The sequence below is a fragment of the Falco biarmicus genome, chromosome 18 (assembly GCF_023638135.1).
Source record: "Falco biarmicus isolate bFalBia1 chromosome 18, bFalBia1.pri, whole genome shotgun sequence".
Lineage (NCBI taxonomy): Eukaryota > Metazoa > Chordata > Aves > Falconiformes > Falconidae > Falco > Falco biarmicus.
This window is the reverse complement of record NC_079305.1, coordinates 3594647-3621004: the sequence shown is the minus strand read 5'-3', so window position 1 is coordinate 3621004 and position 26358 is coordinate 3594647. Positions and strand designations below refer to the sequence as shown.

Sequence of the window (26358 nt, the reverse complement as noted above, 5' to 3'; positions counted from 1 at the left end):
CAGAGGATAAACACATGGGCAGTGCAATTGTCATGAACAGTATAAAAAAAATAACAAATTCGAGTAACCCCCTTGGATCACAAGAGAAGAATAACATATGTTAGTTATAAGTAAAAATATGGAAGGGGGGGTGGCTAACTTCAAGCCCAGCAGAACCGCAAGCCTAGCGCTCTTCAGAAAAATCTGGTTTTCAGTTTTAATCTTCCTTAAACATCTGTTTTGACCTGCTTCGTTTTATGTGGCCGTTGTTTCTTGCTACTGCATAAACTGGATTTTAAAAGCCCTAGCAAATACTAACCAAAACCTAAGCTGGATCGAAACGATCTCTCTCCAAAAACTAAGATGAGGAGTAGCAGGGCCCTGACTTAACTGAAAGCTACACGCTTGGGTTTCTGAAGTCATGACAGCTTTCCCATGGCTGTCCCACACACACAAGAATGCAGCGCTCTGTTTATATACTGCTCGGACCTTCCGAAGGATCTGGACGGCCTCGCTGTGTAGCAGGCAGCTCCACGAAGCATACTGGAGGGGGCAAAGGCAGATAACATGTGGTGAGTAGCCTTACAGTCAAGTCCTGAGGGACCTCTAGCTCTCCAGAAATAAGAAGGCATGTCAGTGTAATTAACAGAATATGCCAAATTCCCCTCTAGGTTACAGTTTTGTTTTATGATACTCCAGAAACCTCAAGAGTAAACGAAGTCAGTAGATGTTACAGGAGGAAAGGATGGACAAACACAGTGTGTAACCAGCAAGTCAGCGTGTTTCACTCATCCTCCTCGTGCCAAGGCAAACAATGACCAGCGGTCAGCTCTGCACTCAGGTTATTAGGGGTCTTTCATGATCCGAGGCCAAGGAATAGCTAAAAGCTGTGCGACTCCAGTTTCCAGGACTGCTTTCTACTCAAACCAGAGCTCTTGAGTCATTTTACTGAAGGATTTCAGCCAAAAGACACAACAATTTGGGGAAACCATTCAGAGACAGGATGTAATAGTTACCAGCTGAAAGCGGTACTCCCTGAAGTGTTAATTATTAAAGCAGACAGACCACTGCAAGATGCCAGAGCCTTTCAAAAAGTCACAGCACTGGGAGACCTCATGGTCCATGGGCAGCTGTAGGGGAGGGAGAGTCACAACAGACTTCCAGTTACTTTAATTGATAACAAGATTAGCCAGAGAGATACTAATTTAGATTATAGTAAATACAGTAGGTGTAATTTTCACTCTTGGCAAAGCTTTGCAGAGTCAGACACCGCAGGAGCCCCAAGACTCCAAAAGGCAACTGCAGGCAGCTTTGCTTTTGTTCCCCAAAAGCTTAGAGACTTTGGAGTCAGGTGAGACTAAGAAAAACCAGCATTTACCACAGAACTGAAGAAAACCTGCTGAGGGAGGATAAGGTTGCCCGAGAGCCCCCTGCTCCACAGAGGGGACCGTGACTAGCAAAAAGGAATTTTAACAAGCCTCTCTGAGCACAAGCCCAAACCTCCACTAAGGAAAATGACTCGGGGCACACGCATTTCGAGCTCAGGTCATACAGCATAATAGCTCATCTTTGTCAGGATCCTGCAAGGATCAGGAGGGGATCCTCAAGGGCCCAGGGGAAGGTACTGGAAAAACATTCAGAAATCACCCTTCTAGTCCTTTTCCACCTGTGGAAGCAAATCGTGGAGGAATTCTCCATACGATTAGAACAGCAGCAATCCTACATGCTCACAAGACAGCACTGCAGTGTGCACTAGCAACCGCAGCCCGCTTTTCCTGCGGGTCGTATTACCACCCGCTTCAAAATAGTTACACGTTCAAACATTAAGAGACAAAGCTTTCACAGTGTTTGCATCGCCCCAAAATAAAACCTTCCACACCCAGAGGTCTTGTTTATTGAGGCGCTTAAGAGAAACTATTCAGACTAAGTCACAACGTCAGGAAAAGCAGAATCCAGTGGAATTTGAACGGAGGCATGTTTTAGTCTTTCCACAAGATGCAGCAGCCCAGGTAGAATGAAGAAGCTTCAGGAGCCCAGCAGCATCCAGGGAAGCCACCCAACACTGCAGTGCTGAAAAGGGCGCTCAGCTTTCTGTCCCCTGTCAGGATCAGGAGGGACAACAGGGAGTTATGGCACCAGAGAGGCTCAGGCACCTTCTGGCCGAGGCATCCATCCATACCACCCAGGCCAGTTTTCACTGGGAGGCAAGACGAGCAGGAGCTGGTCTAGAGGATTGATAAAGCAGCACAGAAAATTTTACACCACTTCTTTCAGTCCACAGCACATCAGCCACATGCTGTTGTGTCTTTCCTGGCTCTTCCTCAAATCTCTCTCCTTAGCTCCAAGACATGAGTTTTTCTGCATTTATCAAAGGTGATGATCACTGCTTTTCAATTAGAGCACTGACAATTCAGCAACAGACTCACTCGAGCATTTAAAGAAGCAAACATAGACAGTATCTCAGATAGGAGCCAACTCCATGCACACATTTATGGCAGCATCCTTGTAAGCCACAACAACGTAAGGAGAATATTTAAGTAAACCCACTCCTCTGTTGCTGTGACCAAGATTTGGGCACCTTTTTTTCCCCCTCAAGTCTCAAAGAAATCTGAACTCCCTAAGAACAAATCTAGGCATAGATTTTTCAGGATGTTTTGTTTCTGCTGGCTACTCCCTTTATTGTAGGGCTCATTCCTCCCCTCACACCCTCTCTTTAATAGCCTCCAGATTTATTGGTGACGTAATCCTGAAAGTATATATTTTGGTCTCCCCATTCAAAAGAATCCAAGACAGAACATTAAAAACCTATTGAATAAAGTCAGTGGGAGAAGCCAGGAAAATACTCCAGGTCTCCTGGCTCTCCATCCTGTACTTCAGGCCATAAGATGATTCTCCACCACCACATTAACATGTCATTTAAGGCTTTAAGGCATACTCCTGCTAGCTGCTGACTCAGCCCTTTTCAGGACTCAAGTCTTGAAGGGAACAGATAGGCAGAGGCTTGCAAGGAAACAACAGTTCCATTTAAAAGTAATATTGAGCTCTTACTTCTTCAGAGACTTCACCTGGTGAAACTAATAGGCTATTCATCCTCCCCAATCAAAAGCTTGCTCCTACCAGCCAGGATCCCTTTTTTAATTTCACCAAATCATCCAAACAATAGATCTGCTCAGACAAAGACAGGAACACCGGCTTTCCTGCTCCCATCCTTACCCAGACAAGAGAAGTTAAGTCTGGAGTGGTTCAGTTGAGTCCTTTGTGACTGGAGATCCAGCAAGGCTCCGTCTGGCTTGGCATCCGTCAGCAGGAACAGACAATTAGTGCTCTGACCACTGCTGGCACGCCTGGGGCTCGGCCAGGAGCACCAAACGGTTGGCGTTCAGCCACTTGAAACGGTGTCCTGCGTTTCCAGTTCCCTGCCCCATCGCCCAAAGTGCATTCCTCGGGCACGCTCACGCATCCCGCAGCAGGCACGGCCACGGACAGGACTTCTCGCTACTCCGACCAGCACACGGGCAATTCATGCTGGGCCCCTCTCCAGGGCTATTAAAGCGAACAGAAATGCTACCGCTCGCTTGGGTAAGAGCTCACAGACATTCTGCCGTTGTTCCAAGAGACTCAGCCCTGCCACAGGCACTAGGGCTAATGCTTTCATAGATTAACGCCCCCCGGATTATTACCTTGGTATAAACCACGAATGAGACCCCTCTCCTTCACACTCTTAAAGTGCTAAGTAAGCCATAAAGGTCTCTGGCAGGACCAGATACACCGAGCAACGGCAATAAATCCAAATCTACAGCAGAGACCCATTAGCTCCAGGAACAACATCAGGCCAGTACCTACCTCAGTGGATAAGGAGCCCTGGAGAAGACCACATGGCCCCCATGAAACCCCACTGCATGGCAGGAAACCATCAGAATAGACTGACTGAGGTGACCAGAAAAATCACCATCACGCTTAAACCCCTTCCGAGAAATCCCCCCCGACACCTTTTGGATTGGCTTCAGCATAACTGAACCTGCCTTGGAGAAGAGCAGAACAGCATGGGCTTGATAACAAAACTTGTGTACGAAGTTCTGGGGCTGGGATGGCCTCCTCAGGGACTAGATGCCACCCTGCTACCCCTGCTGGATCAGGCGAGTCCCTCCTGGTGTCAGCACACAGCCACTTTTAGGAGACAGCAAAGGCTAAGGCAATCTAGAAAGCGTGCTGAAGGTGGAAGTTGAATGACCGAAGGCAGCTGAAACGCTGCTGGGGACACCTGAAGCACAGACTGAAGTTTCTTCGCTAAAAGGCTGTATAGGATTCAAGGCAGAGCCCAGAACAAGCAGGGCAGCAGAAATCATTTCAGGGTAATGTTCTGACACGTTACAAATGCAGCAACTCTGCAAACCAGAAGGATGGCAATATTATCCACTAGTGACCACTCAGAGAAGCATGTTTCTTCTGGGTTTCTCTTCACAGTGGAAGAGAAAAGAACCCGTGCCTATTAGCCAGCGCCACCGAATTGTTGCTGTTTGCTCGTCCCTTTCACTCAGACTCCCTGGAGCTCTCCAATTAGTGCAGGGTTTTCCCTCCCTGGAGCTCTCCAATTAGTGCAGGGTTTTCCCAAGTTGCTTCAGAGAGCTATCACTGCTCAGGAACCGAAGCCTGCTACCAGGGAGCTGAGAACTACCTTACAAAAGCAAATTTGACATTATTGCTAGCGGGCCAAGGGCAAATTCAACAGTTATTTACATCAGGGAAGCTACCAAATGCAATTTGCTTTTTCTAGTCTGTTGCGATGCTGAAGGGAAAGACAGCAGAGTCCCAGTGTGCCCTCTTGCAGCAGAGGTAAAGTTACACAGTCCAAAGCTACAGACTTGCCACGACTTTCCCAGCCACAAGATCTCGCTCGAGAGAGAAACAACATTAGTAAATAATCACTAAAGAACTTGATGGCCTCTGCTTCCCATTCAAACATACCTACATACCTGCCCACTTTTTTTATTTCCTCCCAAAATCTTACTGAAGTATGTACTACCTGGAACAGAAAACAGTTTGGAGGGTCTGCCAGCTGGTGAGGCGAAACTACGACAGACAGCACTTTGAACAGACAGCAAGAAAGAGATGTATATAGCCCAGGAACGTATGTTGTTTGCCATCACTTGCTATTGAAGCTAGACAAAAGAGAAGCTCTGATGGATAGACACACTAGTCAGGAGAGTAGGAAAGAAAAGGCACTTCGCTTGTTTTTCCTTTTAAAAGACAGCCAAATCTAACAACAGAAAAAACAAGTGTTTGTGGGAATTGCCTAACCAAAGCCCTTCGCATCACTGTTTGATTAGATCTATGAGATCCAAATGTTTAGAAATATGTTGCTCTCCAAAGTTGCAAGGACACAGCAGATTTTGCAGGGCAAAACACCCAGAGCCATGGTCAGCATGTTTCAGGCTCAGCTGCACGCTTCTTACAGCTTCCCAACCCAGGCTGTGGCCTCTTCTCAGATCTGCTTCTTCAACTGAAGCAAATTGCATTTGATTTCAGTTGTAGCCCCTCGACACATTCATTTTTCTTAGGAGGCTAAAAAAGCTTGCCTGGGGATCAGATGGACACATGCAGCATCTTCTCTCCATGCCATGGCTGGATCCAAATACGCTTCATTTTGGGAAGTTCTTTATTTTCCTTATCTCTTCCCCTTGCCTGGTGTCGGTGTTGGGAGAATGAAGACAAAGAGAGATGTGAACCATGACAACTCTCAGGCTCCTGGCCAGCCCAGCTGGCTGTTCCACAGACCTTGTGCCGTGCTCTTAATAGGAAACAGCACTTCTTTCCAAATATACCACTAAGACAATTAGACAGAAAAAGTGATTTTTTTGAACCTAGGAGTAGAAATTCTTTAATTTGCAGCTAGTGGATCCGACTATGATGGCCAAGCACTCTGTAGTTAGTAAAACCAGCAGTGGCAACCAAAGCTGTAGGATTCAACTTCTCTTTTCATCAAACACACACAGTTAGTTCACGACATACACAAATAGTTCATGAATAGAGACCCTACAAAAAGGTACCACACTGAAATCCACAGATGACACACACACTTACAGAACCAGGACACATGTGCAAGGCCTAAGTTTGAAAAGTTTTAGCAAATACTACATATCCTCCAAGGAGGAGGTGCCCTTCCTACCTGTGTAATGCTGTCTTAATTAACACAGCCTAACCCATCAGCAGAGCAATGCAAGACAGGTTGACTTCAGAACAGCACGTTATTATTCCTATAAAGTATCCCTTGAAACAACAAACTTCCACCAGCATTACTACAGGTAAGGAGCAGGATTTTTCCTCCTCAGTGCGCGTATTTGCAGACATTCATAGTAAACATGTATCTGCACACATCTGCTCTCCCAGAACATTTCACACAAAGTGCTTCGCTAACCATCTGATGGGTAGATCTGCTCAATCATTCCATCCACCAGAGCTGTGATCTCTAAGAAAGGACATTGTTGTGTTTTTAAAGAGCACCAAGAATGATACGAAACAGTTCAGGAGGAGAAAGAAGACTAAAATAAACAGAAAAGCAAGAAACAGAAAAAAACAGAAGAGAAATCAGCAGTACAGTAAGGTAAAGACAATGAACTTGGGAGCCAACTATTAAAAAAAAAATCCAGTGAGCATTGCTAGGTGTGCATTTTGGGGGCTCTGCTTAACTTGCAAAAGGACAGAACTTTCAGCAAAGTGCATGGCTTCTCTATCAAATCACCCTGCTGAAGACAAAGGCATTTTCCTCTACTACATCACCAGCACTCTCTTCAATCTTGGTGGCTTTTCCAAGCTGCTAAAACTTTCTTAAAGGTTTTTCTGAAGAACTCCTGCCCCAGCACTCACAAAGCACCACACTGGATTTGACTGGAGAGCACACCACCTCTTGAGCCCCATCACCACCTGCCTGAAGTATTAAACCTCACATCACTAACCCGTTTTTGGAGGTGCTTTCCTGCACTTAGAACTAGGATCACATGGAATTCCTTCCTGCAGCCACAAGCATCCAGCACACCACGCTGAAGACGTGGTTTCTCCCTATATGCTTTGCTATTACAGTAGTTCATGCTAATATTTCACTTCATGTTTTCTAACTGCTCTCTAGCTTCCAACTGAGGAAATTCCACCACTGTGGGTGGTTCAATACTGATGAAATGAAAACTGGCAAGCAGGAGCCCTAAAGCAATTATTTCAGCCCCTATTCAGTACAAATATGAAAGCACTGCAATGTCATCTTTATGAACTGATTATAGAGATGCTAAATAGTTTTCCTACTACGCTCTCAGATATCTGAACTCTGATCTTTCTCTACAGTTTAAACTATCTTGGTCTTTAGGTCATTTTTTACCCACACACAGTAAACAACAAAAATTAATCTAAAAGAAGGCAGAGTTATTCGTGTGCATGCTGAAGAATCAGAACTCAGCCTGGGCTCTGTTCATTGCAGAGAGGAACAGCCCATGTTTCTGTGCTGCAGCTTCTCAGGTGGATACCACTGCCTATCCTAGAGTCATCCTGGAAACGACTGTGATTACTGCAGGATAAAACAGCCTAAAAAAAGCTGCCGGTAGGCTGAGGGTTCTTTGCAAGGGGCTGCAAATCCCAAGCAATGACCGCAGAAAAGTTTCTCAACTAGGGACGTAACTGTTTTGCGTCTTCTGCCAGTGGGAAACGTCTGCACTGAAGCCTTTTCCTCTGAAAGAGCACAATTACTCCGAGAGGAGAATTTAAACTGCTTCTGAAGTTTAGCTGGTAACATTTACACAATGTTGATGGCATGTACTGTAGCTTTCTGGTTTAAATCAAGCATATTTTAATAATATTACAGAATATGCATTGCCTAAACTTGTAGACAGTTTGCAACATGTCTTTTTTATTTCATCTGTGCATGCCTGTGAGCAAGCAAGGGGGTGCGGGGGGGAACATCTTTAACTTGGTCACAACATCTTTGCAACATGACACAGATACTGTGTCATCCCACCCCTACCAAACCAAGTCTCAGGGGACAGGAATGAGAAGAAACCTTCTTCCCAGCCTCTATGCCTAAACATCAGACTTCAAAACAAACTGAGAGGAGAGAAAGAGAATACATTCAGAGCGAAGAAGTGAAATCAAACTTTCAGCCCCGAAGCAAGAGAGGGTTAGAAACGCTTAAACTAATTCACCAGCCCCTTCATCTCTAGCAATAATGTCACTGTTCTGGCTTGCAGTCTCGGCAGGATGGCGTTTACCTTGGAGTTAGTGGTAGGCTGTGCCGGGGGTGACCTCTGTCTCCTTGTGCCTCATGAAGTTCTTTCTTCTGGACTGAGCGCGCTGTCCGAGTGGTCCCCTCTGCGCCGGAAAATATCCTGCAGCCCGAGAAATATGCTGCAAGAAGCTGCTGCTTCCTGGCAAATTTCACTAGTTAGTCAAGCAAACCCCTCCCAAGACCCAGCCCCCTTTAGCCTCAGCTCACAGCGGTGATATCATGGGCTTGTCTTGTAATCTGAGCAGAAGGACTGCAAACAGAAAAAAAAGAAATAGGGGGGAAAATCTGGCCAGAGTTGCAGGGAAGGAGATGGATTAGGAACAGGAAAGCTTTCTCTGAGAACAAATACTAAGAATCGCATCAATACCCATGTTAATTAATACCGTGTGATTGCAGTTTTTAAGCACCCCGGTTTGATTCAGAGCCTCACAGCACTAAGCACCCTACAAAGACAGAGGGGCGCAGGGTCTTATAGCACAGCATCTTCAAACTTACACCCCTTTTGTGTAGGCTGTGGAGTTTGCATCTCCCCAGCTATTCAAGCTATCACCCACCTTAACCTTTCAGCATCCAGCAACTGCTTTTCTAGCTGCTGGATATTCTTACAGCTTGTAACTACAGCAGCACAAACCGAGCCACGTAACGTACCAACCAGCTAGGACTGCAGCAACAGTTACCCCATACTCCTTGACGGAGTCCTGAGGAGTAACCAGAGAGTAAAAACAATTCTTCATTAAAAACCAACACACCAAACAAAAATCCCAACCTCTGCCGTGTCAGAAAATTCAGAGCATCTGTGGTGGAAACAGCTTGCAGTGAAACAGTAACAGTGGTCTGAGCTAGCTGAAATAGCTCCTCTATCAAGAAGCAGCTCCACTAATTAGACGTTATTTCGAGGCAACTGTAAACTTTGCAATCTTTTCAGCTAGAGGGGGGCTGTGTTTTTAAAACTGTCCTTCTTTTCATTTTTCATTTCATAGGATTTTAATGCATCATAACAATTCTGTTCGCTTCCATTTTCCGTAATCAGGAAAATAACAAGACAACAGTGACTTTCAAACCTCTATTACAGAGCAGACCTTGAAATTTAGTCTTCTGACCCGATTTTGGACAGCAGCACATTCTGAAGTGTCAGCATTTCCCAAAGAATGGAAATTTATTTTCTCACCAGCTTTGACCTTGGGTATTTAAATCTACATTCAATGGGTTTTTCAGACAACTCACTAGGAAGTCGATAGGCACAGAAAGAAGAGTAGGTATTCCTAAAGGCAACCTTTCGAAGGAATATCCCCATTTTTTTCAGTATATTCATATTTGTAAAGGACTTTCTAAGAACCCCTTCCCTAGCACAGGACTGCTGCCTATAGCATACTCTTCTAGGTTAGTCCTGCCTGGTTTCACATCAATTCTCAAATTAATTCTACTAATTATTTTGAAAAGTTCAAGTGCTTAATCCACATCTCCGGATACATTTCCAGCAGCGTAAATTTCCAGCAAACCAAACCCTACAAGAACACGTCTGTCATCAGACTTCTCCCTGTTCCCAGGCTTTTCATCGCTTCCTGAAGACAGTTTCCCCACACCAAGTAACGCTTGCTTCCCGCTCAGAGCACAACTCCGTTTTCTCAACCCCAACCACAGGAAAAGCGGCACAGATTCTCAGCCCCAGCTGCTCTGGCACTGACATGCGGAGCTCCCCCACGCTCTGATGCCATCTTTTAACAGAAAGGGATATTGCACTGAAGTGGGCATCGACACAAAAGGAAATTACAACATGCTGGAAGCAGCAAGGAAGCTAGTTTGGAAGCGTAATGCAGCCCTGAATAATTTAAGCATGGTCACAGCTCTTCACTGAATGAACTGACAATACCAGAGAAGCTCCACAAGAGACTGTCAGGTCTTCAGCACAAAGCCTCCCTTACGCTCCGTTTCACAAACTCCACGTGAAGTGCTCTGGGCCAGAACCGAGGGTTCAGCCCAGCACAAGAACAGCCCCATTCCCAGCATAGCAGGCTTCTGGGATGATCCCACCCAGAGCAGACTATACCATATCGGCAGAGCGATGCATTCTCATCAGTTGGCAAAGCTTCCCACAGGGCAGTCCCCCAGCATCAATCGTGGTGTTAAAGAAGGGGGGGAAAAAAATAAATTAGAGAGACAACAGTTGTTTCTTGGTGTGATATAAAGAATATCAAGATGTCAGGATAATTGCCTTCTCGTACCTAGCAGAGGTCTAAAAGAAAGCGGGAGAGGGACTCTTTACGAGGGTGTGTAGTGACAGGACAAGGAGGAATGGCTTTAAACTGAGAGAGGGTAGATCTAGACAAGATATTAGGAAGAAATTCTTTGCTTGAGGGCAGTGAGGTGGTGGGACAGGCTGCCCAGAGCAACTGTGTGTGCCCCATCCCTGGCAGTGCCCAGGGCCAGGCCGGACGGGGCTGGGAGCACCCTGGGCTAGTGGGAGGGGTCCCTGCCTGTGGCTGGGGAAGCAGAACAAGGCAATTTTAAGGTCCCTTCCAACCCGTTCCACAATTCTATGACTTACACCCAGGATGCCGCTGAAACAGAGCTTGGCTCTTCTTCCCAGGGAAGCCAGCAGGAGCAGTAAGCAGCAGCAGGTTTTGCACGCTAGACCACAGTGTCCTAATTCTCCTGTACCAGGTGGGAATGCCCATAAAAGAGGTGAAATGCTGCAAATTGCAATTATCATCTACGGCTATCAGCAGAGCACCACCTGGTGGGTCCTGCCTGGCCAGACTCTCCTTGATGGGTCTTGGGGACATCAGGAAAAAAAAAAAAAAAATGTGTCACAGCAGAAATTCCACAAAGCAGAGCTATTTCAGACTGGCAGGAAGCTGGAAGCAGTTTGGCCAGAGGAAGGAATGTGTGAGCGTCTGCCGAACGGGGCATGGAGAAACATGACAGCCTGCCGGAGGAATGTTTGCCGAATGCCCGGGTCGGGTAAGGATACAAGCAGCGAATGCCATGAAGGCTTCCAGCTGATGGAAGAGCTTGCTGGTTGCATAAAATAAAACATTCAGCAGAAATTCAGCAAAGCTCTTCAAGGTAACACGCTGGATTCAGGGAATTTGCTGCCCCCTTCATATTGCAGCTGGTTAAGACCAAAAGCAAAGCACCTAGAAAAAAAAAAATATTAGAAAAACTTTCAAAAACCGTATAGTCTACAGAAAAGAAATGCTGCTCCAACTGGATCTGCACCATCTGATCATGCAAAGAGGCAACCAGGGAAACCACTTGCCAGGCCCACCAGCCATCCTATCGGCTCTCAACCTATTTAACTGTCACCTCATTGCTCTTTGGGCTCTGTGGAGTTTGCTGCCCTTCACCAGGAGGGAAACACAGATCTACCACCCCATAGCTCACCTTCTTCTCCCCAGCAGCAATCTTTCAGCTTCTTCCAACCAAGGGGCAAAGCTGCACCCTTGTAGGCAGCAATACCACTGCTACGAGTGGGCACTGATATTCTGCATTCACTGACTCTACACATGATGGATATTTTCATGCAAAGTATTTGTACAAGTACCAGCTACAGCTGAATCCGTCTCTTGGCCACACACACAGCCACCATTTCAGGTCCACATCCCTTCCCTACATGTTTTCTTCTGCATCTGCCTCCAGGACACGCCTTGCCATATGGACAAGTCAAGACTGGTTTTGACCAAGTAGTCACAGTCATGGTCCATGCTCCCAAAAATTAGGTACGCGCTATTAGGTTCTATAATCTCTCTTCTCCAATTTTCAGTTCTTTTAAAAAGGGAAGGCTCATTGCCTCCCCAAACCTTGTGTTTTCACCCTGTAGACTCTTTGGAGCCGCAGGTCGACTTGACCTTTCAAATTCACAGAGCAGATACACTAAGCTCCGTAAAGGTTCCTCCGCACAGAGATGATCTAGGCGATACCCAAAGCACGGAAGGACTCGACTGCTATGGAAGAGTGTTACTGACTCGTGGCAATTTTCACACCAATTGGCTCCAGTGGAAAGTTCCAGCAACAGGTGATTGGAGAGCTAGATCCCTGCTCTGGAGCTCAGAGCATGGCTAACAAACACCAGTGATTCTGGAGAAGTAGGTCTATGCTTCCCTCAAGGCATAAACCAATTTATGTAATATGTTTAATCCCTACTGGAATTCCTATAATTGCCACATCAGGAGCGTGGTAGTGACTGAATTGACCTCCCAGACCATGACCCCCTGCTCTTTGGTTACTGCTAGCTGCTGTTGAAAGGACGACAAACTTGCATTGCTTCTTATCAGGGAGAGACCCTTGCATGACACAGCTCATTTGCAGCCAGCAAAACGAGGTTTGTTTTCTCTAAAAAACCACCTCAGTCCTTTGAGATCTCTCTTTCTCTCCCTCTGCATGTGTTCTAGTGTAATGGTCAATGCAATGCAGACAATGACATCATGCTCACTTTCCACCACCCGCTTGATTTTCCACACTATGCAGAGTCACCCCCTCAAATCCTCTCAGGCCTCCTAACTTCTCAGCCTTGCAACTCAAATTAGCTCACTAAGGCACAGCTGACCTCAACGTTCTACAAAAACATTCCGAAACAAGATCTCTGCTCAAGTCCAGACTCTTAACGAATGGCCCATGGGAACAGAAGCGCACACCAGACTCGTAGAAGATCTATGGTAGACCCACATCTTCCAGCTCTCAGCTTGACGCATCATCTAGAGAGTAACACACCTTCAACATCTATTAACTACAGCTACCTCTGAGCAACCGAAGGGCTCATACACCAGGGTGGGTGAAAACCTGAAGCTCCAAGAAATATTTGAGGCAGATATACTTCTGCAGCAAGCACAGGGGCTCAGGGGGGATGGCTGTTCTTGTACGCGACAGCAACTGTTCCTTCTCAGTCCCAAGCAGTTTGAACAGTAGAGCAGCACATACATCTTCCTTGTATTTCTCTTTAACCTTTCAGGAAATATGCCGGGGGGAGGCCAGTTAGTACTGAAAACTTCCAACTGGAATGTGAGCTTCTGGATTTCCTAGGCCAAGGAAGATGCAGGCACAAGGCACTTTGCAAGTCCTTTTTCATTCTCTATCTCTAAGAGCAATTACTCAGAGATCCTAGCTGTCTTTGAGCGCTGATTCAAGGAGTCAGCTGTTGAAAGGCAACTTCCCCCAAGCAATCTCCTGACAAAATGCAGGTGGCATACAGCATCTCCCTCCTGCAGGCACCAACATCCATCCCCATACACACAGGCTCCTGACAGATTCCCTCTGTGCAACTCAGCCATCTGGGAGATGAGTATAGAAGGGTGCAAACAAAGTTTTGCCCCCCCCCCCAAAAAAAAAAAAAAGTGGAAAGAGTGAGATCTCTAGAAAAGGAGTTTGAGAAATCCAGCTTCACCCATGTGAGGTAATGACAACACCGTGGGAAAGCAGCACGAGCTAAGCCCACACATGCAGTGAAATAACTCGCACGCTAAAAATCTGGGAAAGAGGGAAAAAAAATAATATCTGCGAAAGTTTTGTCTTATCCTGCGGGATGACGGAGGTCCTGGAGGCTTACCATCCCCTCCCACTAGATGGCAAGAGTCCCCCTCCTACCAGCAGAGCCCCTGCACACACTGACCTTGTGTCCAGGGGGTCAAGAGCCAGAGGGGGGACTTCTTGCCCTGAAGGGCACTGAGCAGATAGAATTGGCCTCCCATCCCGTCTGCCAGGGTTTATTTTGCTGCGATTGAGAAAGCTATGTCCAAGAGAAAGGAAGAAGAGGGGAGGAATTGGAAGAGAATTAAGCCGTTTGGTTATAAAAGGGGGAGGATGCTCAAGAACACAGCATACCGGTCTCCATTACGCCCAGGCAAATGCAGCAAATCCCTCTTCATCCTTAAAAGGCATTATGGAAACATCTGTTTTAACATCTTTTGTGCTGATTCACTGTGACAGGCCAAAGAACATGTCCTAACAAGGACAGTCTCTGCTAGTGGTTCTGTTCTTACGCAGAAACTTGAACAATTAGTTCAAGGACAGAGACTCCAGTTGCTGAATTTGCAAGAGGGCTCGCTGCAAGGCCAGGACGTGGGATGCAGGAGTGAGGAACAGTAGCAGGAGGGAACTGCTACGTAGGAGATGCACTACACACTCTTTCGTTAACACCCTTCACATCTACGTGATCAGCTAGGAGCTAAGGACTCTCAGCTTCCATGGCAGGTGATACCCTAAGAGTTACCTGAGGTTACTGCCTTCTGCTATTTACTCCTGCCTGCCAAAATTTGGCCATGGCAACCTAGAGAGCCCGCCTAATGGGGAAAATACTGGCACTTTTGGAATCTTGTTTGCAAGTCACCACTGGAGTTATCAGCTGAAGAGAAATGCTGGTAAAGTGCCATACATATGAGACCTAGGAATAGAAAACATCTGTAGGTTCAAATCCTGCCCTGCTCTGCACATTACTTGTAGCAGGAAATGTAGAGCTAGTAACTTCCAGGACCCTGGAAAGCATTTGGAGTTCGAGAAAACCTGGACATCACATTTGTGCCTTCAGTGCATTTGTCTGTTGCCTGGTACAAGTGTGCTGAGCACTCCCTTTTGAAGATCAGGGCTCTAAAAAGTATCTCCAGCAACACATATCACTCACCATCTAGGAAGACGCCGTGAACCCAATCCCAAACAATTTCCCAGCACCACCGCCGACAAATCCAAAGACCTTGGAGCACAAGCAGGCGAGAAAGTCATTGTCGTTCTCCCATTCTTTAAACAAAGGGAGGGTGACCTGAAAAACAACTGTCAGGACCAGGTCCCCTGAACACTACACACACAGAGGCAGGTGCCCAGGGAGAGGGACACAGCAAGCCCTCACCAGGCTCATTTCAGCTTTCAATGAGCTTCATGCATTATTTAGTAGCAACAATGGCAAAAACAATAGGACAAGTAAGAACAAGGTGCCCCCGATCAGGCATGCCACCGAGTCACTGTTCTTGACTGTCCATCCCCTTCGCTAAGTGCTGCGGAGACAGAAAAACCTTTTGTTTCCACAAGCTGCAGGGTTGCCTCCTTCGGGCTGGTGTTCCTGGAGAAGCCACGTTCTTCCTCCCTTCCCCACCCTCTCCATCATACATCGCCCTTCTCATGGGTATACCTTTGTCTCCCAACCACTTCTTCCATTAGGGGCCACGTTTGGCCTTATTTGCTTTGGACATTTTCCACACACAAACACACAACAACAAAAAGAAGAGTGATACATTTAAAAGGCCATAAAGCCAGAAGCTTCAGTATCATTCGCCTGTCCATTCCAGGTCACTGGGACAGGTCAAAGAGCAGCGCCCTTGCCTCCCCTCTGTGCTTTTCTGCATGCCTTACCTGCCCTTAATGGACCCAGAGAAAGGACAAGGTGAATAGGAGAAGCAGAAGAAAGAAAATAAGGCATGTTAATGCAGAAACAAACACAAACAGATAAACATTACCATTGTGACCTGGGAATCTGAGCTCAGAAACATGCACTGAGTGAAAACAGGTATTGCTAAGTCTCTTGAAGGAATCACGTTTCTCCTGGTGTTGTTGCTTCGTGTAGTCTCTTTGGAGCACGCTCATCCAGGGGTGAGATGGAAAGATTTCCTATTTTTTTCCCCTCCCCATTCATCTGGAGCTACAAAAAGAGCTGCAAGAATAATATGGCTTTAGTCTCCTCCTCAGGAGATGTCACAAACTTCTTCCTCCTCTTCCAGAACCCCTGCCCCATCGTGCAAACCCCTGGGCAGAGGGGAAAAGGAGGGGGAATAAAATTAAACAAAATAAAAACCCACCACACACACATTCTAATTATTGGGATGCTACAGCCAGGTTTTGAAAGAAGCTAAGAGCTGAATTTGCAAACACTTGCCACAGGATAGTTCAAACACCAAAAAGCCCAGCAAGTCTTATATATCCAGGCGTTTAAGTTTGGCACTTAGCTGATTGCTTTTGAAAATGCCTTGTGGGCTCTTAAAGCAATTAAAGGCACCCGCGCATCTGTCAGCCTTGATATAGCAAACACTAACACACCATGAACTCACACAAAGCCCACGCAGGATGGGCCTCACGCGGTCGACGCGCTGAAATCTTGCACCGCATTAGGCAGAAGGACGGTGCGTGGCTCGAGCTCCCCCCCGGCACTGGGCTGCCAAAGCCTGGTTACCCGTTAATCCGCAGCACCCCAGGGAAGGTACCCGTGACGAGCAGACCGTTACCAGTCCAAATCCTACCCCACAGGCCATCCCACTGGCCTCACAGACACACCAGCAGCGAGACTATGGGAGCAGTGATCCGCAGGGTGCTCCAGTTGCTTCCTTGCACAGACACACTCTCTGATCACGCTACAAGCCTGTACATACATAAAAAGTCAGACCAACGTGCTCAGCACTATTTTGTTGCCCTACACCACCCTGATGGTCAGGCTGGTACTCAAAGCTGGGTTTTAATGTCCTTTCTTCTAAAACACATTTTCCCAGGACAAAAACCTGCCTCTCCTCCATGCCCCAAACCCAAGCACGTTCCAGTTGCAGCTTAAAATCACCTCCTGAAAAAGAAGCAGAAACCAGAGATTCCAAGCCATCGGTGCTCTACTCTTTCCAAAGGTACAGACCAAGGATAACCAGTCTTTTGAGATCCACAGCCTAAGAATCTGCTGAAATTCTTCTCAACACACACTCACTCCTCTCCAAGCCACAGCAATCCACCTCAGGACTGCTGCTCAATCCATCCAAAGCCAGCAGCCAGTTTTAGGCTCAGTTTTACCACACTACGAACCACTGCACACATTGCTCCCCTCCACAGAGGGACCTAGTGCACCTTCCCTAGGGGGTCTACAGCAATGGAAGCACAATCGCACCCCTTCTCCAACAAGGCCAAAAGCTTTGAAGCTGGAATACCATGGACAAGCAGCGACATGTGTAAAGAGCACGAGACCAGAGTACAACACCATCCATTCCAACCTTGGACCGATGCTGTCCCAGCCCTTACAGGCTCTTGCTCCTAATAAGTATGATGGCTCTCTCCTGTGCAACTTTAGAAAATTTAATTTAACTCAGCTGTCTCTCCAGGTGCCCCCTATACCTGCGTGAGATCAAAGGGCTTAACTCCCAGCTTGCTGGCAGTAAACAGGGTCCCAGTGCTGTTTTCCCAGTGTACTCAGCCCCTTGAAGCTCACTGTACTCCTGCCAGGGTGTGAGGCTCTGTGATCACAAGATGGAACAGCTGAGAGTCAGTTTAAAGAAACTCAGCTCATTCCCCTCAAATCTTTCAGTTACCATCACAACCGTAAAGACATAATGCAGCAGAAAACCTGCATAAAGAAATACAAATCCAAGAAACAACTGGGGGAAAAGAGTTTATTTTGAAGTAAAAAAAAAAACAAAAAAAACCCCAAGCTGTAAAAGTGATGCTCAGTGACTGGCATTACCATGACAAATTGACCCTTCTCCTGCACAGGGAGGGGCAGCTGAACATCTAATGGTATTTCTTAAAGACCTTAAAGAATTTAGGAAAGCAGATTAAGAGCCAGCTGGTTTTAGTTTTGAAGATAGTGTCGTCCCCACCCCCACACCCACACCCCACACACCCCCCCGCCTCATTCTGAAGCACCCTGACACCTGCTTACCTTATCAACCAGTTTACCACCTGATATCTGAATAAGGGGGAAAAATACAGATATAAAACAGGCCTCTGTGCCCTATTTTGCATGAATGAAGAAAACTTGTTTGTTTCTAGGCCTTAGACTTGTTTGAATCTGTTTTATCATGCACTGCTTAGATTTTTAAATGAACAGTAGCTATTCCCACAACCAATATCTGCTGGCAGTATGTTTTTACCATTACAGGAGGAAATTGTGTATTGGATTATTTTTATTCTGCCCTTCCTGAACCAAATCACTAGAAAAAGCAGGACAATACTGCTAGGATCCTGGAGCAGAAAATAAGTGAAGGGCAAAATAAAAAAAAAAAAGAAAAAATAAAAAAGTGTACACTGCAGAGCCATCACTGGTATGTGGGAAGCTTCCTGCCCATTCATGTCCCATTTTCCTGATCACTTTCTCACCACCATTCATCATATCTTTCTTCACATTCCAAACACTCCTGCTTCATATCTTCATTCCCCAGTGCGGAAACCCTAAAGCAGGCACACGATGCTTTACGTAAGCGCAAGACCAATCTGTCTCCATTACCCCAGTGCTGTACCTGTCCCTAGTGCATGCACCAAGCTTCCCAGCTGCAGCTTGCTCTACCAAAATCTTCTTAAGCTCTGGGGCCCACAAAACACATACTTCACTGTGCACAGTCCCAGGTTGTCCATCCTACAAGATAAGAAAGCAACGTCGAAACCCTGCAGTTGGTTCAAGCATGACATATTATATAACTTTAGACAATTGTTTTTCCATTTAAAAATGTTTATACTGCCTTAGTTAAGGCCAGAATAGGATTTTTTCCCATGACTGTCCATTACTTAATAAAAATGAGCTTCTAATTCTATTAAAGAATCAATTTTAAAGTTATATATTAAGATATTTTATTTTTTGCATTCTCTTACATGTTCAGAACTTTGCTAAGAAGAAAATGATGCAGCATCTAAAACAAAATTCTATTTCAGGTCTGAAACGTTGTTCTTTCAACTTAATACTTTTATGATTTTCCTAAGTTTTTTTATTGGCATTTTTTAGATTGGGTTGGGTGGGTTTTTTTTTTTGCTTGCTGCATCTGAGACAGTATCTCTTCTGTTAAGGGATGCTTGGTATCTGCCTGGATTTTGCAAAGTCACACACTGATACTTCCTCTCCACTTTACCACTGACATCAGCCCTTGTCCAAAGGGGGCTGCTTTATCTAAGCACTCAATTAGAAGCTCTGTACACTAGTTTTAGGCATCTCAGGAACAGGAAGTACAGGCTCTGTAACAATTGGCAGTGTCAGTTTTCTGATAATTCTTATCAGCCTACAAGTGCAACAAGTTTGTGCCACAGTTTCAGACATCAGAAGTGAGAAGTCTATTATCTAAGCGTTCGCTCAGATGGTGCTCAAAAAATAGCAAAACACAAAACAGACCCTGAGCTGAAGTGCTTAGATTTGCCAGGCACAAAAAAATCCTTTATAAGAGGAAGACCCTGTTTGTTATTTCTGAACATTCAGTTAAAGATTCCGCTGCTGTTTCAGAATTCCACCAGATACACAGTTAATTCTCATGACTGCAACACAGCCATCTACCAGACACTGGGTGGAAGGAGCAGGAAATTTAGCACCTAAGTTTAGCTGCAGTTCAGCAGATCAAGCCTGAATTTCCTATTCAAAGGCAAAAGCAAGCATATCAAAAGAAGACAATAAAACAATTCAAAGTATCTGGAGTTTTAGATGAACAAACTGCACCTCAAGCATGACAAAAAAACCAGGTATCAGCTTGTCTAGCTCTCCAATAATGGAAACAGCATCCAGTTTTCCAGCATATTCACACCTACTAGAAGAGAAGAAAGTTTTGCCAGTTGGATACAAACAGCGAGAACAGAAGTGATAATGTGCAATAAAATATCCATACACCAAAAGTTCATATAAATCCCACTTTTAATCATGGACAAATTTACTTTCAAGTAAAATTAACAGTTTTAAATAAAATATAAATTAACAAATCAGAGTACTCAAAAAGCAAACAAAAAAAAAGACACTGTGCATGTCTACTCTAGCAGAAACAAGAACCTAGGCATATTCCAGTTCTCTTCACCCTACTGGAATTTCAGGGAGATCTCTGAATGATTATGAAACAGAAATAAAGGATTAAAAAGTAGTGACTTGTGCCACTATGAGGCTATAGCTTCCAAGACAAAAGGGGAAACTGTCACAAATAAAAACAAAACTGATTTAAGCCATTTTGTGGAAGCACAGCATTGGGTGCAATAGGTTTTTCTTCTCCATTAGAGTACTTATTCCAGAATATAAAATCAGATAAGCTGTCCTAAAAGTTTTTTTTTCTTACTGCTTTTGAAAACCCTGCACTTCCTTTTCTTTGACTGAGGAGACTCAGAATTGAGAAGTCAAGTGATATCAATCCTGGAATCTGGAAAAGAAAATAAAAACAGTCCTCATTCATCCTAGCTAACAGTATTTCACAGTCTCACCCGAAGGATGAGAACTCACACTCATTCCCTTACCATACATAGCTTAAGTTGCTGATACTCATTTACTGGTGACGAGCCTTTGCTCGTCCCATGACACAAAAGTGCAATATTAAAAACAAACTAATAATTTTTGGCAGATATCGTCTAACGAGACTAAGCCAAATTGACCCCATTTTCCCATATTTCCAAAGCCTAGCTGTATTACACACCCTGGGCAATCTGCTTCTTCAATGGTTTAAAGGGACAAAAAGGAGGAACCCTGAGGCAAAAATGGCTTTTTGCGTAGCAAGTCCAACAAAAGCTCTCCATCACAGCATCTCATCAGGGTCCTGCAATCTTCTGTGGTGGGAGGCCTTCCTCAATCCATAGGGAAGTAGACGAGCTGTTACGCAACATTCGCCTGTGGATCCGTCTGAGCCTTAGCAGGTAGAGCAGGATGGAGAGCAGCACAATCAGGAAACAGACAAAAAACAAATAGTGATTGTAAACAAAGGAGAAGCTCCTCCAGTGGGAGTGACTTCCACGGAAGTTTTCTTGCTGGATGTCTCTGAAAAGAATCAAAGGGACAACAGACATAAGTTGCAAACCTAACTTTGCCTCAGAGCCCATTATAGTAGAACAGTCTTTATCAAGCATTACTTGAGCTGCCTGAAATATGTACTGAGATTATATATGATGCTCTAGAAGCAACATCTTGTCTCCCCCTATCTGTCAGCTGCTTTGCCATCACTGTACTTCTTCCCTTCACAGAACTTCCATACCTTCCACCCAACTGCTCCTTCCAGACATGTGAGAAAACAACTGGTACCTTAAAGGTAAAAACCGTGTTCGGTAAAGTATGGCTCCCAAGGTCCATTGCACCTCTTTATCATAAACCTGCAGAGCTGTTTTCAAATTGCTGTAACTCACAGGAAAAGAGAAGCCACTGTGAAATACTTCATACATCCAGGCAGACTTAAAACACTGGTACCTACAGAAAGAGTGGCATAAGGTCAGGCCAGCAGTTACAGTGTTCCAGAGGACTGGGGAGCACAATTAAGACACAATTATCAGTACTTTCTTTATGGCTGATGCAATATTTAAGGTTATATTCACGCTTTCAATGATTTAATTGAATGGTCATTTGGACATGACCTCGAGCTCTCCCTGGCAACTCTGCATGAATGAATTTGCTGTACAAACACAAATACTTACTTCAATCTGTGGAGATCAGCATGTGATGCATAAAGACCACGGTCAAAACGTTCCCGTAGGACAGACCACTTAGTGGCACAATAATCCTTCAAGAAAAAAAAAAAAACAAAAACAAAAAACCACAACAAAAGACAGACTTCAACACTGCTTCTGCCTTGAGAAGAAAAAAATGCCAGTAAAGAAGATGCTCTGTAAATACCAAAAGCTAGAAAACTCAAAAGTAACAGCTTCCCTTGTACTGCTAGTAAGTCAGATCACAAATTTCACAGTATCTTCTGTAACATTTTGATCCATACTTGGCATTTGTGGTTGAATTAATATTCAGTAGCACTTAAAACTCTTTGGTCACATACTCTGAGATGAAAACCAAGACAACTGATTTTTAGGGCATTGACAAAGCAGGTCATACTCTTCTACTTCAGGAGAAGTAGCCTTACTTTAAAATGTCCCCAACAGATCCCTGCTAAGAATAACACCTGGGAAACTGGTACAAAATGTAGCAAGAGGAAAAGGATCTTTTTTCTAACAAGAACCAAGACATTCCTAAGAAGCAGCAAGGGGTGGAAGCAGCATGGATTTCCCCATTATCAGTAATTCTGCTGGAACTTGACTACCGTGAGTCCCATTCCCTCTACAGTCAATTTTACTACTGTGCCTTAAAACAATTATCCTAAAAGTAAACCTACTGCGGAAAAGAGAAGCCCTGTAACAGTTCATTGCAGGGTAGAAGGATGTTGGCCCTTTGAAGGAGGAGTTTTCTTGCAAGACTCTCAGAATAAAACACGCTTCTAGAGAGTAGCTATTTTGAATTGCAAAAACTTTACCTCAAAAAGACTTTACCTTTGCGGCTTTAGTAAATTTAGCAGCATTGTAATCTCCTCCCATGCGTAACACGTCCTCGGTGCAGTAGTAGAACTCTGAGAAACCATAGAATTCACTGTTCTGAAAGTGCACAGCAGGCTGATAGACACCATTAAGAGATGTCTGCGTTTCATTAGTCTTATTCATGAACGGTTGAATAATTTCACGACACAGATTAAAGTCTCCTGTTCCCCGCAAATACATTATCTGTCCGTTCTGCTGGATCTCATCCTGAGCATCCAGGGGCAGGCAAGGATCAAGGTAGGGTGAATCAGAAGTCATTCCAGTCTGTTTGCCCAGCAGCCTGTATAAAAGAGGAAGCACAGTAACAACTGCATATCAGAAACATCAAGCTCTGAGATAGGACAGCATCAAAGCAAAGCATCCTCATTTAAAGAAACTTCAGCATTGCATGCAGCATGCTGTAAAAATCAAGTTTTATGTCAGGACACTATTAAATATATTCAAGTTAGGGGGTTACTGAGCTCAGTGATGCACAGAAGCCATATCCCCAAGTGACCACAGCCAGCTACCTGTTTTTCAGCACTGTACTGGTAAATAGACTGTCTTCATATCTCTGGCGTGCTGCGTTTCCTCCAAAGCCAAGGAACGTTGCAACGTAGACTCTGTACACATGCTCGGTTTGATGAGCATCGCAGCCTAAATTGAATTCTGCAAGTAAGTTTTTGGCTACTTCTTCCTGTAGGTACACAAGCACCAAGATTAAAAGATGAGTTCTTTGGACAACTGGACTCCCTTGACGTCTTTAAGCTTCACCCCTTACTCATCTATTTTCCTTTTCACAAGGTCCACATTGCCTTCCACTTCATAGGGAGAACAAACCATATTGATTGCAGAGAACTGCATTATCACTACCGATACTCAAGGAACTGCAAAGGCCAGGAACTGCTGCTCTGGACCCTGAACTATCTTCCACTGTGAAAAAGTACGTGCTGTGGCTATTTATCTCTATGCTACCACTTCTGACCGAGTCCCCACGCTACCAATCGCTCGGCTAGGTAGATTTATGCTCTGCCCAGCAGAGCTGTTCTTCATTTTCCAATCTGGAACTCTCAAGCTTTTCAGGAGACCTGTCAGTCACTCAGCTCTCTTCACATACCATACATCTGTCACTTGCAGTAGCTTTTCGGATATTTAAGAGATATGTAGCAGAAGCACTTGGTGCAGAATGCTCTCAGAAATACAGCGTAACCTTGCAGAGCTTCCAACTGATGTTGTAAATGAAAACCAGCACTAGCACTGTAAGCGCCACAGTTGTTTGACTCTTGTCATTCTGTGGGAACCTGGACAGGTTCCAGGACCAGAATATCTATTTTATGTTGGTTTATGTTCAGATAGAGACATACAACAGTCATCCTCAATTCTTCCTATCTCCAATTCATATCTGACTGGGGCAATCTGCTCTGAATCTAAAGGCCCATACTTTGGTTTAACAGCCCAAATGATTTGTTAGAGCATCTGTCTGAAATGCAGTGTAGTTATTAAAACCTGTAATAATGAAAACACGTCATTTCACAGGAAGACTTAAAAAAAAATACATACATCATTGTAACAGTGCATTGAAGAGTCAAAACATAGGGCTTTTATGCTATTCTTGCTTTAGATAATTTCTCAATTAAGTTAACGGGAAGTTATCCAACTTCAAAAATCGAGGAATTACTCTAGAACTTAGTGGACTCAAGTTAGAGCAGTTTACGTTCCATTTAAGACTTGTAACAAAGAAATTTGCTTCCTACAGCCGATGAACTGTGCTGAGGACACAGGTGGTATTTGAATAAACTGTACTATTACCCCCATGTCCTGTTAATCCCGTTTCTACCAACACAACTTAAAAGGAAGGAGTCATATCTTACATAAGAACCACCACACAACTTTAGGTTTCTAAATTCCAGAATAGTCTCTGAAGTGTAACACAAATTTTAAAGTTGTACACACAAACAGGCATGCACATAAAGAATGCAGGTCCACTTAGATTTAAAAATCAGTGGCAAACTCTACTAATAGAAATTAACTTTCTGAATGAACAAAACACAAATGAATTGCTTAGCTGATGAAGGAATCGTATTTGCCATCTTCTCTTGCCTTGGTTTTGGAATGTGATGTAATGAAGAATAGGGCTCAAAACAAAGAAAACAAAACAACAAATATGCATTAAAATAAATCAAAAGGAAAAGAAGAAAGTTGCACAGATAATAACCTGCTGCGAAGAGGCAAAGCTTACAGTTTTAGGGACTTCGTACGCTATCTGAGTCGACACTCCGCCCATGTCAAGAATACCCACTGTCCTCTTACGAAAGATGGCCTCTTTGTTTTCGCTGCCTGGGACATGCACCTCCACAATCGCTTCATCCTCTGGATAAAACAATGAAAATGCAGCGAGAAATAAAACTAGGGTGGGCCTAAAGCAGCAATACACTACTGCTGGTTAACTTTTCGTAGCAATGCAGATCATTGACATTTCACAAAGAAATTAAGCCAACAGTAGCATCTACACACATGCTATTTACTAACATATCTGTCTTAAAACCAGGGAAGGCCTTCCTAAGATCCAATTCCCAATTAAAATACTTACCATCATCTGTATGTTCAAATCTTCCAAGAACAAAGTTGATGCCAATCCATGCATATACTCCTAGAGGCATAAGAAAACATATTTGGACATTTCAGGAATGTCTGGTACTTATCATCTTAAAAACAAAGAGGGATATTTTGCATATGAGTTAAGATATATCACTGCTCATATTTAATTACATAAAACACTATGAAGTTAAACATGTTAAACATTCCTGGCAAGTTATTCTAGTCCTCCTCTCCCAAGTCAAGGCTAGACACAAAACCTAATTCAACATACTGAAGACAGTCTGATGTCTAAATTTCCAAAGAAAGCATGTTAACCTTTGAAGTGATTTTAAGGCTCTCGTGATCTGATCGTGTCAAAACATCACTCCTTTAGAAACCAGTTTTCCCTGCAGAGTTGCTTCCCTCAAGAATGTTGTGACTTATCCTTACCCCTCCCTCCACAAAGCCAGAGAAAACGGACTCAAATTCCTGTTAAACTCATTTAAGTTATTTTTGCTGCCAATTAGAAAACGTTTAGACAAGTTAGAAGATCACAGCAGATGATCATCTCCACAATCCATATGTTGCTACTGAGGAATAAGGTCTCTCAACCAAAGCAGAATTTCCAAGAGCAACAACAAAACCCCCCAAATTATCCAAGTTGTGCCATGAAAGTAATAAACATTTCAAAGACAGTTTTTCCAACATTAACCTACCTTCCTGTTTCCCTGAAATAACCTCTGCATGTGAGTCCGAAAACAGAAAATCAAAATGCACAGGAATATCAGTGAGCAGATCTTCAAGTATTGCCTTCTGCTGGCTGCAAAATTACATTTTGAACAGTTAAAAAATAGTCTGACACAGCAGGATCACTATTCTAAATGCTAAAAATAAGACAGCCAATAACCTTTCCGGCAGAATCCTCATTCCCGCGGTACACAGAATATAAAGAGGAGTCTCTTTGTGTTTTGCACGTGGCACATGTTGGGCAGCGAAGCTCAGAAGTGGAGAAATATAATCACTGACCTTTTCAGGAGAGCTGGCAAACTCCGAAATGCCTAGTGAAACAGATAAACACAAAAGTGAAGCAACTCAAGCTTTGTGCGTTTCCTGGAAAACTAGATAACCAACACACAGAAGAGAAATTAACAACCCCAAGCCAAACCCAGGGAATCAAACACAGAAATAAGAAGATAAGAATTAAGCTAACAATTCATCATCCTCTTAACCATAAACAAAACCCCGTATTAGATACAAACTGGTAACGTATGATTGGTTCAAACAGCTTTACAGAAAGCCAATTATTTATTCACTAGATAAACAGAACCAAGTTAACTGACAACTGAACTGGCAACTGTCTACTTCCACAG

At 44.3% G+C, this 26358-nt stretch overlaps 2 protein-coding genes across 26 annotated transcripts in view; both read right to left on the bottom strand.

The window, feature by feature from the left end:
• The window catches only part of LOXL2 (lysyl oxidase like 2), a 62789-nt gene extending 46967 nt beyond the window's left edge, over positions 1–15822 (bottom strand). For 5 of the 15 annotated variants that reach the window (XR_008826000.1, XR_008825999.1, XR_008826001.1 and 2 more), the window contains exon 1: positions 8229–11299. The gene's annotated coding sequence lies outside the window, so the exon portion shown is untranslated. Of the gene's footprint in view, positions 1–8228; positions 13532–13850; positions 13968–14858; positions 14994–15684 lie in introns of those variants that run through there. The other 10 variants (XM_056362995.1, XM_056362996.1, XM_056362993.1 and 7 more) reach the window with 9 other exon arrangements.
• A 3962-nt stretch (positions 15823–19784) lies between these two features.
• The window catches only part of ENTPD4 (ectonucleoside triphosphate diphosphohydrolase 4), a 241090-nt gene continuing 234516 nt past the window's right edge, over positions 19785–26358 (bottom strand). For 7 of the 11 annotated variants that reach the window (XM_056363005.1, XM_056363011.1, XM_056363010.1 and 4 more), the window contains 9 exons: positions 25896–26046; positions 25705–25808; positions 25002–25061; positions 24627–24781; positions 22942–23108; positions 22388–22712; positions 21548–21633; positions 21162–21323; positions 19785–20900 (listed from right to left, as the gene is read on the bottom strand). In XM_056363005.1, the coding sequence (XP_056218980.1) occupies positions 20675–20900; positions 21162–21323; positions 21548–21633; positions 22388–22712; positions 22942–23108; positions 24627–24781; positions 25002–25061; positions 25705–25808; positions 25896–26046 (1436 nt within the window). In that variant the 3' untranslated portion in view covers positions 19785–20674. The remainder of the gene's footprint in view (positions 20901–21161; positions 21324–21547; positions 21634–22387; positions 22713–22941; positions 23109–24626; positions 24782–25001; positions 25062–25704; positions 25809–25895; positions 26047–26358) is intronic. The other 4 variants (XM_056363008.1, XM_056363009.1, XR_008826003.1 and 1 more) reach the window with 3 other exon arrangements.